The 16,756-nt window shown below is 45.6% G+C and overlaps 1 protein-coding gene across 3 annotated transcripts in view; it reads right to left on the bottom strand.

Annotated features, from left to right (window-relative positions):
• ZC3H3 (zinc finger CCCH-type containing 3) overlaps positions 1 to 16,756 on the bottom strand; it is a 137,689-nt gene that overhangs the window by 6,987 nt on the left and 113,946 nt on the right. For 2 of the 3 annotated variants that reach the window (XM_015856440.2, XM_015856441.2), the window contains exons 10-11: positions 6,428 to 6,597; positions 4,886 to 5,094 (exon numbers count right to left, since the gene is read on the bottom strand). In XM_015856440.2, the coding sequence (XP_015711926.2) occupies positions 4,886 to 5,094; positions 6,428 to 6,597 (379 nt within the window). Of the gene's footprint in view, positions 1 to 4,885; positions 5,095 to 6,427; positions 15,728 to 16,756 lie in introns of those variants that run through there. The other variant, XM_085536867.1, reaches the window with a different exon arrangement.

The following is a 16,756-nucleotide window of genomic DNA, read 5'->3' as shown; positions in this document are numbered from 1 at the left end:
CTGGAGGGAGAAATTTCTGTTTTTTTCCCCAAAATCCCACATGCATTTTTTCCACCAAGCCAGGAAAAACATATTTTACCTGCTTCCCAGTCACCTCATCTGTCATCCTGATAACAAGGAGGTTTGATCCTGGACAACATCAAGGCTGCCTCCTAGCCTGTGTGTGATGTACAGAGCAATTTCCCATGCCATTGTGTGCAGTGGAGGTATGCAGGAAGGAATAAATCATCATGCTTGAGACACACACAGATGGATAAAATAAATACACATGATGCCATAGGGTGGAAACTACCCCTACACTTAACCCTGCAGCCTGAGACCTGCACTAAATCCATTCAGTGAGAAGAACTTTACCAAAGACTCACCCTGGTGCTATTCCAATCAAAAACTTGTGCCCCTCAAGAAAGGTTTCAAGGCTAAGATGTTAGGAGAAGCTCTGTCTAGATAGGAAAAAGCCTCTAGTGTTTTGATGGGCAGTGCCCATCACCACCTGCAGCAGAACATCTGCCCAAGGATGTGTCATTTCTTTTTAATTCCTTCATTTTGGAGAAAAGACAACCAGTCAAGAGAGAAGCAGGTTTTCATCAGGTTTACTGGAAGTTTCAATTAAATTGGCCATTTTACAATAAGAAAATTAAATAACCCTAAGGAATAATCCTTAGGAACACAGTCCTCAGCCAGATCCACTATCTGGCCCCACAACTTGAACTTCTCACCCCTATATGGGTGCCTATGAGGCATGGAGCAAGTAGGGGTGCAGCAAAAAGTCATGAGCTATTGCTACTCTTTGGGTGATGCACCAAGCAAGACCTTCAGGAAAGTTCCTTAGAAGTTAGCAGGCCCATCAAAGATCTTCTATAGCACCAGCAGATGGGGACACCCATCAGGACCCAGTCCTACTAAGAAATGGGGTTCTGGTAATGTAAGGAGTTTGGAGGAGGGATATACAGAACACAAGCAGGAATTGGCAAGACCATGAGCCAATGCATGGTTGTACTTGATCTTGGAGGTTGTTTCCAACCTTAATGATGCTATGAGTGGGCAGAGAGGGGTTGACAGTTGGATTTGATGACCTCTTTTCCAATCTTGATGACTTTACAGAGGAGCTTCCCTATGTCAGGTTGCAGGGAACAGCCCATTTCAGGAGGTGTTCCCACCTAATGAAGAGGTCACAGAGGTGGATCAGTTACAGGTGCAATGACTTCATCATGTCCAAGATTCTTTTCAAAAATGGGCAATGACCCCTCCAGGAGGGTCAAGATTTCTGTTCCACCATACACACAACCAGCTAGGACTCAGATCCTTGGAGAAGTACAAGGCAGCCCAGACACACCCTGAAGGTAATCAGGATGGAAAAGACAGAACTGGAGTTTTCTTGTTGAATAAGAGATTAACAAACACCCTGGAGCAAGTCCAGTAGAAATCACCAAGATGGCCAGGGCTGAAGGTCAAGGAGATGCTTGTGACAACACTAACAAAAAATGGTTCCCTGTATTTTACCCATAATATTTTCTCCCAGGTCCTAAAAGAGGAACAAACTGTAGTGTTGGCTCCCATTATCTTTGGATCACCCCTATCCATCCAAATTTCATTACCTACATCTAGAAAGCAGACACTTGGGTCATCTTCTCCCACTCAATCCAAAGGGTTGTTATGGCATCTGCCTCATCCAGCTGCCAAAATAAAGAGTTTTGGATCAAAGAGCTTGTGATGGAAGTAATGTTGAAGGGGATGCTGCAGGTGATGAAGGAGCATGGGACCTTCCACACGGCATCCCACTGGGATTCTTGATATGAGGGGAACCAATCATAGTCATGTAAAAGGCTGGTAGCAGCAGAAGGGGAGATGTTTGGGTCCAACATCATGGGGTTGCCATCCCAAGCAGCCAAGCAGGTCATGGCAATAAAGGAAACATGGCACAGATTTGGGTTTGGGAGGGTAGCCAGGGGGTGGGGATTTGCGTTCTCAAAGTTATTCCTCCAGAAGTGAAAGCTGTAAACAAAAAATAGAAGCGCTGCACCTCAATGAATTCCTCCAAAGCAAAAGTGTTTGAGCGTGCTCAGCGGAGCCGTTAAAAAAGACTGTAGCGAGCATCTTCCATTAACGTTACGACCGTGAAATATGACAATAAAATGATAGCCGTATGGTCGCAAATTTGCAGCCCGCCGAGTTGCTCGGGGTTTATCGTCACTCAAACGTGCAGAGAGCTGTAAAATGTTTACAGAAAGGGTCGTTTGCAGCTATAAAATCCTCTTTTCTCTCCTAAACAAGGCTGAGTGGAGCCATTTACAAACCCCTGAATGTTCATCGGGGGAGAGGGGAACATCTGTTCTCTCCAGGAGTTTTCAGTGATCTTCTCGAACAAATTAACTAAAATGGGTGCTTTCTAATTAAATTAGCACTCGATTGGAATGGTTTGCATTGGTGCGCTTGCTTACAATTAGCGCAGGGAGGCCAGTTAGGCTCCAGCATAAGCTATTTTAACTGGAAGGTGAAATATGGAAGCGCCCATTACCTGCATGCATCTAGCAGAGGGGCTGGGATGCTTGTGTACCCTGTGGCTCAAGCCTCCCAAGCAGAGAACAAAATACAGCTAATGGGATGGGAATGCACCAAGTGCTCATCTCACCCACCAGGTTTTCCATCTGCAGGTTGATTCCCATGTGAGGACAGCACACCTTTCCAGTCCCATTTGTACATATCCCAAGTCTACAGACACACACCAAGACCTGTTGCCCAGGTTGGTCCCTAAAACTCATGTCCAAACACTCAATCCACCCGCTTCCTTTCCACACAGCACTTCTCTCCCTTCCTCCTGTACCTGTCAGAATTAAAAGTGCATTTTCTCAAACTGTGACCGTTTAACCAAGCAATTAGGATCACTCTGTAATAATAACCTGTCCTCCTCCTTATTTACCATCCCACCAATTTGTATGTCACCATCAGGGTGTGCAAGCAGAAAGTGAAAATTACCACTGCGCTCCCCAGTACAGGCCTCTCTGAATAGATGTGGTGGGGAGAGCACAGATCCCAAAATGGCATCACAGATGAAATCACAGAATCACAGAATTGTAGGGGTTGGAAGGGACGTCTAGAGAATATTTAGTCTAAACCTCCTGCTAAAGCAGGTCCCCTACAGTAGAATCATAAAATCATTAAGGTTGGAAAAGACCTCCAAGACACCCAAACATAACCCCATCCCATCCTCACCATGCCCACTAACCATGTCCTGGCTTTAGAGGTGATGTGGGCACTGTTAATCATGTGGGTCCTTTTGCAACACCAGCACCCTCTTGGGATGATCAGGATGATAGCCCCTTGGTGGCCAAGCCTCCTTTCCTCCCATCAAACTATGGCTATCATTGTGTCCCTGGGATCCTTTGTGTGTATTGGGATGAGTCTTACATCACTAAATGCATCTCAGTGACAGGAATGGGCAAACCTGAGTACCCAGCAGGCGTCATGGGGAAGGTCAGATTGCATAGCAGAGCAATGTTCTTCACCAAGCAGATGGCTGGGTACTGAACAGGCTTCCCAAGGAAGTGGTTGTGGCACTGAGATTCAAGATGCATCTGGTCAATGCTTTCAGACATATAGTCTGATTTTTGGGTGATTTTGTATGGATCCAGGAGCTGGACTCAATGATCTTTCAGTGGGTATACTCTGATGGTTGAACTTGATCTTAGCAGTCTCTTTCAACGTTAATGATTCTATGATTCTATTCTATGACCTTTATGGATTCCTTCAAACTTAGGACATTCTATGACTCTATAACTCTATGACCCTCACACCCAACCTGGACCAACCATGCACAACCCCCGCGTCTCTTTGACAGGGAAAAAGCTTTGTCATCAGATTATTTTACAGATATCTGCAATTCCTTCCTTGCTTTCCTTTCCCCACTGAAAGGCCATGTATCCACTGCAGCACACAGCTGAGCAGCCATCCCTGCTTGCCTGTGACTCCAGGAATATGTTGCTAAGCCTGGGCATTTTCTTCCTGACAGCGTTGAGGCATCTCAGACCTCCTTGGCTTGAAGAGGGGTTTGCACTTGGCTGCTGAGCAACTCAGCCTCCACTTACAGAGGAAAGTGCAAATGCTTTGGTGCTGAATTCAACCCTTGTCCCAGCAGGATTCTGCTCCTGGGTTGGAGGATGCAGGAGATCAAGGACAGGGAGAGAAGCTCAGATGCTTTCTCCAGCCCCTCCCTTCATAGTAAGCCACACTATAAATTTCATCCTACCTCTCCACTGCCAGAGAATGAGACAGAGCTGTCCAACCCAACAGATTTCCCCTGTTTCAGAATCACAGAATCATTAAGTTTGGAAAAGATCACTAAGATCATCTAGTCCAACCATCAGCTCCTCACCTCTGTGCCCTCATCCATAGCTGGACAAAAAATAATCATAGGCCATCTTTGAAGCTGTTTTCCTATCAAATTCTCTCAGATCTCGCTTCAAGCTGAAATGACAACTTGCTACCACAAAACGTTTCAATTTTTGACCCCACTCTGCTATCTGAGATGGCTTTCAGGAGATGCAACTGTTGCATATCCCTCTCATGGAGAAGACACAGTGCAAAACGTCCAGCCAAAATATCCAGAGTTAGAAATGAACAAGTATGTTCCCAGTGGAGCAGCTGCAAGGCACAAAATGAGGCTGTTAAGTTCTGCTTTGCCCTGTACTGCATCTCCATCACCTGTGGACATATCTGGATCCACCCAGAGCACCCCCAAACTCCCCTACCTTCTGACTGAGCTGTTGTTGGGTACAGCACTTAGAGGACTGGTGGCTCATCCCACAAAAACACATGGATAACAGCAGGGAATAACTCTCCTCAGTGGCAATTTAAGGAAGCCCAGAGCAAACCAGGTCCAAGTTCCTACCTGGTTCATCCATTGGTTCATCCTCATCCATCTCCTTTTTGCATTTCTTATCATCCGGAGAGGTTGAGGACTGGAGAGAGATGAAGGATGGCAGCTTCTGCAGACAGCTGCTTCGAGAGGTGTCTGCTTCCTTTGATAACTTCACATCCTCCTCCGTGCTGGAGGGTCCGGGCACTTCCCCATCATCAGAGAGTTGAGCTGGATCGTTCCTAGAGAAGGAACAGACACACACAAAAAATTAATAATGGAAAATAAAACAATCCCCTCCTGGCAGTGCTGAAGTGCATGGAGTGAAGCAGCAGAGCAGCACGTGGAGGCTCTCTGGGCTTCATCCCAGGCTGATCCTTGTCTCTGATTTCTGGCGAGCGCAGATAACATGACAGTTCAGCTCGTTTGATATCTCTGATGATGGTGCTAAGAAAGGAAAACAACCTCCTGAGCTGCTTTTGAGCACTGTGAGCTGCCCACAGGGCACCTAAAAAGAGCAAGGAGCTATTTTGCACCTCATTCACATGGGGGATGTGAGCTCAGTATCATTTCAAGGCTCTTCTGTCACTCAGAGAGCTTGCTGAGCGCTTGGCCCCTCTGCTACCATACAAGGCAGGGCCTGGGGTGGGGATGATGGCAGCAGAGTGGCAAAGAACCCCAAGTGGGTGTTTTCCTTCTAACCAGGACTTTTAGACAAATTTAGGGGTTTAAAGTCCAATCTGAGTCTGCCTCTAATTTTCATTACACTTGAAGTGTTTAAATTCAGAGTAAAATTTGTGGCAGAGGATGGAGAAAGTCAGCTAGATGTTAGGAGAAATTTCTTCTCAGAAAGAGTGGTAATGCATTGGCACAGGCTTCGCAGGGAGGTGATGAAGTCACCGTCCCTGTAGGTGCTCAAGAAACATGGAGATAAGGCACTGAGAGACATGGTTAGTAGTCATGGTGGGGATGGGTCAACAGTTGGACTTGATGTTCTGAGTGGTCTTTTAAAACCTTAACAGTTCTATGATCCTCTCTCAGCAGTGATAGCACAGGATGAAACTTGGAGTGTAGAACTGGGCAGCATGAGTCACAGCAAATAACCAACACCCCGAGAGCAGAGGAGACAGTGACCTCCAAAAGGCCTGGAGCGATGCTACACACTCATAGTTGCTGCCATGATTAACCAAGAACACAAGCCAGTCTCTACCAGAGCTTCTCCATCTCCCAGGTTGATGTCCTACAATAGCCTTAGAGATGCCTGAAGGTGCCAAAAACTTAGGCAGCACATTTCTAAGAGCAAGGATACTCACATTCCGATGGCATGAACAAATCATAGGGCAGTGAGATGCAAGCAGTCCCCATAGTCCTCCCATCAGCTGTGCTTCAAGTGCTATTGGAGACCTATCGGAGACCTGATCCATTTGCCCATAAGGACTCAATCAAGAAGGCACCGCAGTGACTCATGTCATTGACATCTTAATGTAAACCAGCATGCACACAGATACATGCATCCATAAGAAGCAGTCTGAGAAAGACAATGGTTTAAGTGCAGTTTCTTCTGCTCTTTCCTACCTGTTCGTCTTCTCCCACAGCCGTCTCCACTTGGATGGAGGCTCCCCATCTTCACAGTCCCCTGGTAAGTGACGTTTCTTTTTTGGGTGCAGCAGTTTGCAGGAGGCACCCCTGGGGCAGATGCCTTTCTTGGCAAAGTCTGGGCAAACCAGTGTGTGCTTCTTCTTGCACTGGGAGGGATAAAAAGAGAAGCATTAGGAAATGTCCCTGTTGAAATAACAAGGAGCATGAGTTCCCAAAGTTGGTCTTCTTCAAGGTGGCATCAACTCATTGTTAAAGGCAGAGGAGGATGTGCTTCTCCTCCACACCAGAAGCGTTATTTCACATTGAAACACTTTGTCAAAGTATTAATGCTACACATTCACACACTGCTTTCCAAGCACCTGACTTCACAGACCCAAGATGCCAAAATGTGGATAGCAATCACCCCTGAGGAGATGGCACTGATGGTCCCAATAGGTTAAGTGAGGTGGACAAATCAGTTTCAGATAGCACACTGGATTATAAAATTTCCAATTCCATGTTTCTGACCTCCCTTGGTCAGTTGGGAAGGAGTAAAAAAGGAATGAAGCACATCCCATTTTTGCTTCAAAATGTGCCTATTTGGGGACTGCTGCCTCCTGCCACAGGACACCAAGGGTTGGAGCTCAATGGTTTCCAGAGCAATGCTCACAGTGGGAATCAGTGGCAAAGAAAAATCTGCAGAACTCACAAGATGGGCATTCTGCTGGGAAATGGCAATTTTTTGGCAGAGGAAAAGGAAGGAATAAATGCCAGCAAGGAAAAAGAGAGAGTTTTGGATGTGACTTCCATCTAGGACAGTTGGTTGGCTTAAGGGAGAAAGACCAACCTCTCTAATCTCCAACACTGGACACCATCACCCAATGACCCCAGAGAGCTCACTCCAATGTAGCACAAGTGACTGAGAGTGAGGATGGAACTCCATTCTTCCTAGGGTGCTCCCTTCCCCACCCTTCACTCTTTCAATGGCAGAGATATTTTATTGTGAAGCAATGGAACAGGTTGTCCAGAGATGGGATGGATGCCTCATCCTTGGAGACATTCAAGGCTAGGCTTGATGGGGCTCTGAGCATTCTGATAGAGCTGTAGGTGTTCCTGTTCATCTCAGAGAAACTGGACTAGGTGACCTTTAAGGATCCCTCCTAATTCAAATGATTCTGTAATTTAACAGACCAGAGGGCTAGGTAATCCCCAATGGCATGAAGTTTAACAAGACGAGTGTTGCATTCTGCACATGGGATAGGACAACCGTGCATATATGAGGATGAGAGGCTGGGAGTGGCCCCATGAAAAGCAATGTGGGGATTCTGGTTGATGGCAAATTGAATCTGAATCAATAGTGCTCCATGGTAGCCAAAAAGGCCAAGCATATCCTTAGAGCTGCGTGAGGGAAGGGATTGTCTCACTCTGCTTTGCATTGTGTGGCCTCACATTGAGCACTGGATGCAATTTAGGAACATAAGGACATAGAACTATATCAGAGTGTCCTAAGCAGAGCTATGAAAGTGGGGAAAGGTCCGGTGGGCAAGATGTATGAGGATGAGCTGAAGTCTCTTGGTTTGTACAGCCCAGAGCAGACAAGACTGAAGGTAGGTGTTATGATGGCCTACAGCAAACCCATGACAATTCTGGTTACAGCAGCAGGACCCAAGGGAACAGCATGGAGTCGTGTCTGGGGAGGGTCAAGTTGAGTGTTATAGGAAAAGGTCCTGGGCCAGAGGTGGTGGGCATGGAACAGGCTCCCTATGGTGGTGGTCACAACCCCAAGCTCAAGTTCAAGGTGTGTTTGGACAGTGCTCTCAGATGTAGGGTTTGGATTTTGGGTGGTCCTGTGTGGAGCCAGGAGTTGGACTCAATCATCCTTACAGGTCCCTTCCAACTTGGGATATTCCATGATTTTATGATTCAAAGATCCTTGTGGGTCCCTCCCAACTCAAGATATTTTAGGGTTCTATGGATGGTGCCTAACCTGACCGTTCACAATACAAAACTCCTTGCACCAGGACAGAAAAGACACTAAAATTTTGCACAGATATCAGAGAAAGCAGAAAAATCCGTGGAAAGAGAAAGTATGCAGAATGACCATTCTTGTGTCTTCATAAAAATGTATCTCCCTGCAATAGGGAATCACAAGATGCAGGCAAGTTCCTGCCCTTTTAATACCCCCAAAGTGGAGCTGTATGGGAGCAGCCCCCTGCAGTGACCTTTGGGAGGGAATGGCAACCCTGCTGAGTTGCAGGAGTGAGGGGACTCTGCTTGAAAGGGCAATGGGGTCTGGCAGCTCAAGGCGATCACCAACATCAGCAGCAGAGGGAGGAACTCAACAGCTGGAGGCTGGCACAGCAGGAGGGTTAGGGAGCCAGACAGATACACCAACACCAGCTCTGTGGGGTGCAAGAATCAGGAGGAGGAGTAAAATTCAATAGAAAACAGCTCTAAGCACTTTTCCTCTCTATTTCAAGGAGTTTCCATGATGTTATACCAAGTTGATAGGCCAACGCGTATCATAAAAGCAGAGCACCTCCGAATAGTGCTCAAAGGTTTGCCATGATTCCAAAATCCCACTGCTCTATCCCACCCAACTGGTACTGGAAAATCAATTCTAAAGACAATCCCCTGCAGGTGTGGTGTCAGCTCTCATTGAATCATGGAAGTATTAAGGTTAGAAAGATCACTAAGGTCATTTAGTCCAACCATCAGCCCATCTTCACCCCCCATTCACAAAATTAAGCAGGTTGGAAAGACCACAAAGATCATGAACTCCAACAAAATCTCATTTGAACGTAGGAATGTGAACTCTTATTTTTTTGGCATGCCATTCAATAGGAAGTATATCATGGAACCACAAGGTTGTAAAGGACCTATAAGATCAACTAGTCCAACTGTCCTATTTGAAAAGGAGGTCCTGCAGCACACAATGCTTCTCTCAGCCTGTTGAAATAGTCATTATCTTAGAAAATCTAGAAAACACACTTTTATGTCAAGAAGTTTGCCAATACAGTTTGCCTTTTTTTCCCCCTGCCTTCTTCACAACATCCCAACCTCTGGCAGCTGAAGGTAAGGACTAAGATTAAATGCTTAGAAAAGACAGTGATAGGGCAGCTTTAAGGTAATTTCCCCCCACATATTAGCAAGCAGGAGAACAAATGTCTCAAACTGATAAGTGCTTTAACAAGTAAAAGAAACAAAATGGGCTGAGTAGGGGATGGACCAGGGAAAACACCCCTTAAGGTGTTCAAGACGTGTAGACATGGCAATGGTAGGAGTGGAAAATCAAGATGAGGAAAACCAAAAGGTGTTGCAAAGTCTCCTGCTTGGATATCTTCAAAAGCCTTCCAAAGGGCACGGTCCTGAGTAGGTAGTTCTGAGCATCCCTGCTTATCAGATAAACCCAGAGGTCCCTTGCAACCTCAATCATTCTGCTGTTCTGTCTAAGGTTCACAGCCAACCAGCACCTCCAGTTCTCCATTCTTGCAATGACAGTGATGCCATAAGGACCTCTCTTGCTTCTCTCTTTGTCCCCAACACAGCATTCTTGGTGGGTGGCTGCTCTCACATCTCAGCTTTGTATGGCCACACGCCCTTGCACATGCAGCTCTTAAACTGTGCTCACCATGAAGGCAGAACAGGGCAGGTCTCACATTTCTCACCCAAAGACCTTCAAGGCTGATGCAGGGAGCCAGGAGATTCCTGCCCAGGGTGCTCCCTGGCCAAGCTCCCATAGAACATCTGCTGCTCACCATCCTTGGGACTCTGCCATAACACTCGTGTGCAAAATGAGTGCCCTGTGGGACATCTTGGATTCAATTGTACTTATGGGTCCCTTCTAACTTGAGATATTCTATGATTCAATGACTTTCTACCTGGAGAAATCCTGTTATCAGAAATGGTAGCTGCTCCATGGTTTTGCAGTTGGGTCCAGTCCAAGTGATGCCCAACTTTGCCATCCCAACAGCTGTAAGAAAACCCAGTGGAGATGCCCCAACAGCAGTTCACTGAATGATATTTGTCAAGTTAGCTCCTTATATTGATTTATTTGCTTCTCAAGAAACGCAGAAGACTTATGCATTATTGATAAACACGCCCCAAGTCAATTACCACTAATTACCAGCAGGGCAGCAGCTCTCCCCAGAAATGCAAAATCTTCTCCTGTGTATCTTACAGCACAAAAACAAATGTGGAAAGGAGAAGAGCAGGAAAAGATTCCTCACCTCAAGAAGCCACAATGATGCATCGCCCTTGGAATTGTCACCACTACATCAAGGAATGATGGAGAATGGCATTGATTTGGGGAAAATCCAAGAGATGTACAAGGCTTGGTTGCTTCTTCCCAGCTGAGAGGGACCAAGGGACAGTGCCACATCCACAGATGTGTGCCATGCGTGTCCCCATCCCCACCAATCCTCAGTGGGAGCAGGACTTGCCATATCCCTATCTGGTCATTGGCTCCACTGGTGAATATACACTTAATATATAAGAAAAACAAAACCACATGCAACTAATTCCAGTGCTGTGTCCCCGGTTCAGCTTTCTAATGACTCTGCCCCCTCTATTTATTTATGGGAGGGAGGGGACAGCTCTTTTTTCTCTTGCCCCTGTGCCTTAAAGCCAGATGAAGTGGAGGGTTACTGTAATGCTGCTTGCCATGTGTCAGCCAGGGTGAAGCAATGGGGTGGCCGAGCGACCTCAAGCTCAGGGCCACCCGATCCTTTCCACCTGTCAGGGTGGCTAATTATACCCTGTGGGACTCCTGCCAACAGGCAGGTTGTACCATAAAAAGAGAAAAAGTATCTGGCTCCTTTTAACAGAGAGGAGAGAAAACCCACAGAAACCCCAAAACTTCTTCCAACCAGCTGCGCTGAGTGCCCATGGAATGGCGTAAATTTCATGGGGTGGGGTCATCCCATGAAGCGAGGTCATCCCATAGAACAAGGTCATCCCATGGTTTGGAGACAGGGATCAGCCCCGGCGAGGGGGGCTCATGCTCCAGGGTCCCCCAAGTCTTCCTGCTCCGGAGTTCCCTGCATGGTATGCCTGGAGCTGAGCAGCAAGCAGTACCCATACTGGGATGGTGTCTATTGGCAGCCCTTTAACCAGGGAGTCCTGGGTGAAATTCAAGGTGCTGCTCAGCACCCAAAAAGCCATAAATGGCCCCCAGCCCTGTCACTCACTGGGGAGGGGTCAGGCACAAGTGTATTTGTGGAGTGCAGCCTTCTTTAGCCCAGACCTGGCAAAGAAGGAGGCAACAACTGGCAAGGCTGGTTGGAAGATCTCAGCCCTGAGAATGATATTAATTAACATTTTCCATCAACAACCTCAGCAAGGCAGGAAGAAGGTAAAGCTGGGTTACTGGGCCGACCAGTAACCGCCCAATGACCCCATGGGGGAGGAACAGTCTCATCCAGCCCTGCATTCCCGGCTCTGCTCCACCAGGAGTTTGCCCATGTTGAACTTCTCAAATATCTCCAGGCTTGTCTCACATCCTGCTTGATTCCTCTTATTCCAGTGCCGGAGGATGGAAGGTGACATGGGAAAACAGACAGCAAACCGCTGGTGCATCCTTGCTTTGCTCTTCCCATTTCTTTGGGCTTCTCTCCACCCAATTAACAGTAGATATGAAAACAGCAAACAAGCTAGCAGGAGGCGTGATGACCAATGGAAAACCAATGATGACCAATTTAGCACAAGTGGACACTTGAGCTTGTGGTTTCCAAGTCAGTGGTTTGGAAAAAGGGAAGGGAAAGCTCAAAATCAGTATAAATAAGGTTACAAAGACTATTAAGATCATTCAGTCCAACTGTTGCTGAGTGTGTCATCCATCTTTTTTATTGAAATCCTCCAGGGAAAGGAAGGACGTCCTGAAAACCCAGAGGAGCCATGGCCCTTAGCAAACTCTGATTTGGCTCTACTCTAGCCCCAAGGCACCAAGGGCTGGTGGAGACATGGTGAATGCAAAGCCATGGATAGAAGGACAAGAAGGACGAAGGTGAATCCCAGTAGACAGCAAAGAGTTGATGAGGACCAGCATGGGCACCTATGCAGGAATGCCTTCAGCACTTAATCATTTCCTTACTGCTTTGCAGAACCTGCTCAGGAATGTCACTTCCATCACAGCTACCCGACAAGATCATCCATCACACCTCCAAGTCATGATGGAGCCAGTTTCAGATGGAGAACTCACCTATGTTTCACATGGGTAACCCATCTGTGGGAACTATCAACCCCAGATCATCAACTTTGGGGATGGAGCAAGGTAGACACCAATTGTACATCCCCTACAGTGAAGTAGTAGTACAGGCTCACAGGTGGACAGAGGAGCTGCCACTGATGTTTGCAGGGTGCAGAAATCATCCAACAAGAGAAAATAAGCGTGAACAAAGGGGAAATCCAGTGTGGAAACAAAGACAAAATCTGCTCTGCTTTGTGTTTGCCTGTGAAGAAGTTCAGACCGAAATCAAGAACTTTGCCTCATCAGTATATTCCCAGTCATTAGCAGTGATTTAGTGACTACTCGCCTCCAGACTTCCTAATTTTCATGTTTTGTGATGCATCTTTTACTACAAAGATATTAAAGTGCAAGAGGAAAAAAATCACAGGCTGGTATTTATCTAGGCACTATTATCAACTAGCCCAGGCTATTAAGCAGTTTGAGTTTGCCCTGATAAGCAACATCTTTAATGCAAGCATCTGAATGCTGTTGGAGATACTACAGTTAAATTAAAGTTGCAATAAGAACCCTCATTATGCCATTACAGAGTACGGTAAATAAGAAGCAAGATGGAAACCCACAAAGATTTCTGCAGAGATACACGGATTGGACGGGGCACAGAAGAAATCTGATTAGTTTTAAACCTACTCTGAAAGTCACAAAGCTTTTTAAATGGGAAGCTGCCATCCCCAGCACTCAGACTTATCACTACCAGTAGCACAGCCCTCATTGCTGTTCTAATTTCAGACAAGAATCATTTGGGCGTGCAAAATGAAGAGACAAACCCTCTTCTGCTGGGAGCCAAGCACTGGCACAACTCATTTGCCCTTCTTAGTCCCATTTCACAATGACGTACAGTCAATTGCCTTGTCCCAGCTGACACAACTGGGCACCACATATCATAATAGGTTTATCACAGAATCACTGAGGTTGGAAGATACCTCCAAGATGATCAAATCCAACTGTTGATCCACCATCACCATGCCCGCTCACAGAATCACAGAATCATTATGGTATCATCCAGTCCAACTGCCAACGTTGGGTCTTTTGGTTGAGTCCCAAGCCAAGGTTTCACTCCACAGTTCCTGTAGATGTGAGCTCATAACTAGCTGTTTCTTTTTTCATGATCTGTGATCTTAAGAACAGACATATCCAAGGTCATTGCTAAGTCTGACCGCTTTTGCTTCTTTCAATAAAGAATTCACTTACTAATCACTTTGTTGGCTGATTTCAGATTTCTGCTACATGTTATATGGAATAAAAGCAAACGAATTAAATGGGCAACTGTAGCACACAGAAAACATCTGTCAGCCAAAGCCAAATTTAAAGATAAATAAAATGAAGTTGCCTCTGTGGATGATTATCATACAACTGCAGTGAACTATAAAAGAGCTATCAAAGGCTAATCATCAGCTAATTCTGAATGATAAGGTAAGCAGGAAATCTTTGCATTATCCTGGAGTAATCTCACTCTACTGCTGTGTGGGCATGCCTGGAGGAACCAAAATTTGGCAGGAAGGAAAAAGTCTACTTGGCACATCATGAACCTGCAGCTGGAACAGGTGGATAAATGGCTGCTGTCTTTATATATGCCCAAAATATCACTCCTGGTGACCAGACTTGAAATCATCTAGACCAAAATGAAGGTGAGGGAGGTAAAAATGGCTGAGAATTGGAGGAAGATCAGAAACACCCCACCAATGAGAATAAATAAAGGATGATCCAAGAGCTTCAAGTAGGGTGATAGCTCAAAGGCTCTTGGATATGACCTGAGCACTTTGGAGTTCAAAATTCATGGTGTGAAAACTCAAAATCAGGAGTTGGACTCAATGATCCTCAAGGGTCACTTCCAACTCAGGATATTCTATAATTCTATGAAAAGCAATGCCACAACATCTGGCCCTTGATTTACATGAAAAAGCCTAGAAAAGGCTTGTAACCTCCAAAACCATCCCTGACACCCCATATAAAGTGGAAATGGGGCAAAATGTCCCATGATTTCCCTCATACATGTAGAAAGCATATGCATAGGTAAGACTTGGTGTTTCTACCATATGAGTTCAAAACAGTTGCATGCAGGACTGATAAATTTAAATCTTAAATAGTTATTTCCCCTGCATGAGGAAGAGGAAGTGACATTTTCAAGATGGAATAATGTGATGCCATTTCATCATTCTCCTGTTGTAGGCATAAAAAATGGAACAGCTCTTTAGAAGACGCAATGTGCAGATCCCTAAATATCCAACTTTCTTGAACGCAGGTGGATAATCTGTTTGAGGTTTGAGTCTACTAATAGAAGCCCAAGTGAGTTTTGTATTCAGTGCACAATGAGTGGGGCTCAGAAAACCTATTCTTCCTTTGGTGGTCCTTAAAGATTTGATCCAAATGGAAGATAAAAGGGAGATGTCTCTGACCAGTTGAACAGTGGAAGTCATTCCCTTCATGGTTGTGATGAGTTCATTGTTGGACTTGATGATCTTAGTGTTCTCTTCCAACCCTAATGATTCTATGATTCTATCTCCTCCCTATCATCTGACCAGCTAATCTCTTTCCCTCATTTGCAGTTTTAATGAATATTGCCTCCAGGTGGCTTCTGTGCAGCCCCATGGTGAGAAGTCCATGAATTGCACGCTTTCCCTCTGCCCAGGTATGGTCACATATGCACATGTTTGAGATCCTACTCTTCTCTACTCACCGCTGCAAGCTTCTCTGAATCAAAGGGGACTGGAAATTGGAAGCAGCTGCGATAGGATCATAAAAGAAATAAGATGGAGGTACGGCCAACAGAGAGAAAATTTGGGATGGCTCAAAGCTTAGCCTTCCCCATACCCCTCCCCATGTTCATGCTGAGCACAGAGGTTTTATATTAAGGTTTCTTGCACTTCAAATAGCCCCCCTGGTAGCTGGGCATGGAGGAGCTTCTCAGCTTGATTGGGTTTAATTCAGCATAACAGCATCATGGGGTTTGGAGATGAGTGCTTCGGGTCTGGAAATCTGCTCTTGCCGTGGCTGCTTCTCTCCAGGCGTCAGCAGCAGGGCAATTTGAAAGAAAAATCATCTGAAATTGAAACCTGTTTAAAAAAAAAACACAACTTTGTCTCAAACTGACAGCACAGGGCAAATAATCCATATATGAAGCAGCTGCATGAGGTTGCAAAGAGTATTTGAAGGGCCTTCAAGAGATGAACGAACCTTTGTTCACCCAAGGATGCAATGCTGAAGTCCCATAGGTACCAATTTCCCACCCAAAAGTGATCTGGAAACAGAGCCCGTGAATATGGTCAATGTCAATGCCAGCATTGATGGAATGAGGAAGGCTGGGAGGAAGCTCTCCTGCTCACAAAATCAGAGCACTTTCCTTTGCAACCTCCAGCAAATCCCGAACCTCTCCAAGATACAATCATGACTGGTTTGGAAACGATGAAATGAAGGAGAGGACTCAGTCTTTGGGATTTCCACAGCCAGAAGACATTCAACAACCCATGTTTCATCATAGGACCAAAGAAGGGTGAAGAGATACCTCAAAAGACCAACAAACGTCTGATCTCTGCTGTGAAAAAAAGTTGCTTTCCATCACAAAACGAGCAATGGATAATTAAGTAATAGTCCCAAAGACATTTAACTGATGGCTTTTCCTAAAGATTAGGAATGTGTTAAATTAAATACATCAGATACGCGAAATGAAAAAGCGTTTACAGTGGGAACCTGTTAAACTTCCACCAGAAAAGGAGAGAAGAACCAATGTGATGCATCACAAGATGAGAAAAATGGGAACAAATTGTCAGCAAAGAAAAAGCCCCTGAATTGGAGTTTTCTGTAGAAAAACAAGCAGCTGTCACTGCTGTCACTGTGGTCTTTTCCAACCTTAATAATTGATTCTATGATTCTACGCTTGGGGACAGCTGGGCAGTCCCAGCATGGCTCAATGGTGAGCACCCGTGGCAGATCCCCTCTTCCCCCTGATTTATCCCTTTACAATTTCCCTGCGCGTTTTCAGTGTTGTTTAATCTCACAGTGTCTCACTGCTTAACAGTTCCCATGGGGGAACAATTTACCCACAGGCTTCCAAGCAGCTGATGGAAACAATATGAAGATAGGTA

The sequence above is a fragment of the Coturnix japonica genome, chromosome 2, assembly GCF_054131305.1.
Source record: "Coturnix japonica strain WE chromosome 2, WE-NBRP24, whole genome shotgun sequence".
Lineage (NCBI taxonomy): Eukaryota > Metazoa > Chordata > Aves > Galliformes > Phasianidae > Coturnix > Coturnix japonica.
The sequence above is the reverse complement of the archived record's forward strand: the minus strand, read 5'-3'. Positions and strand labels throughout refer to the sequence as shown.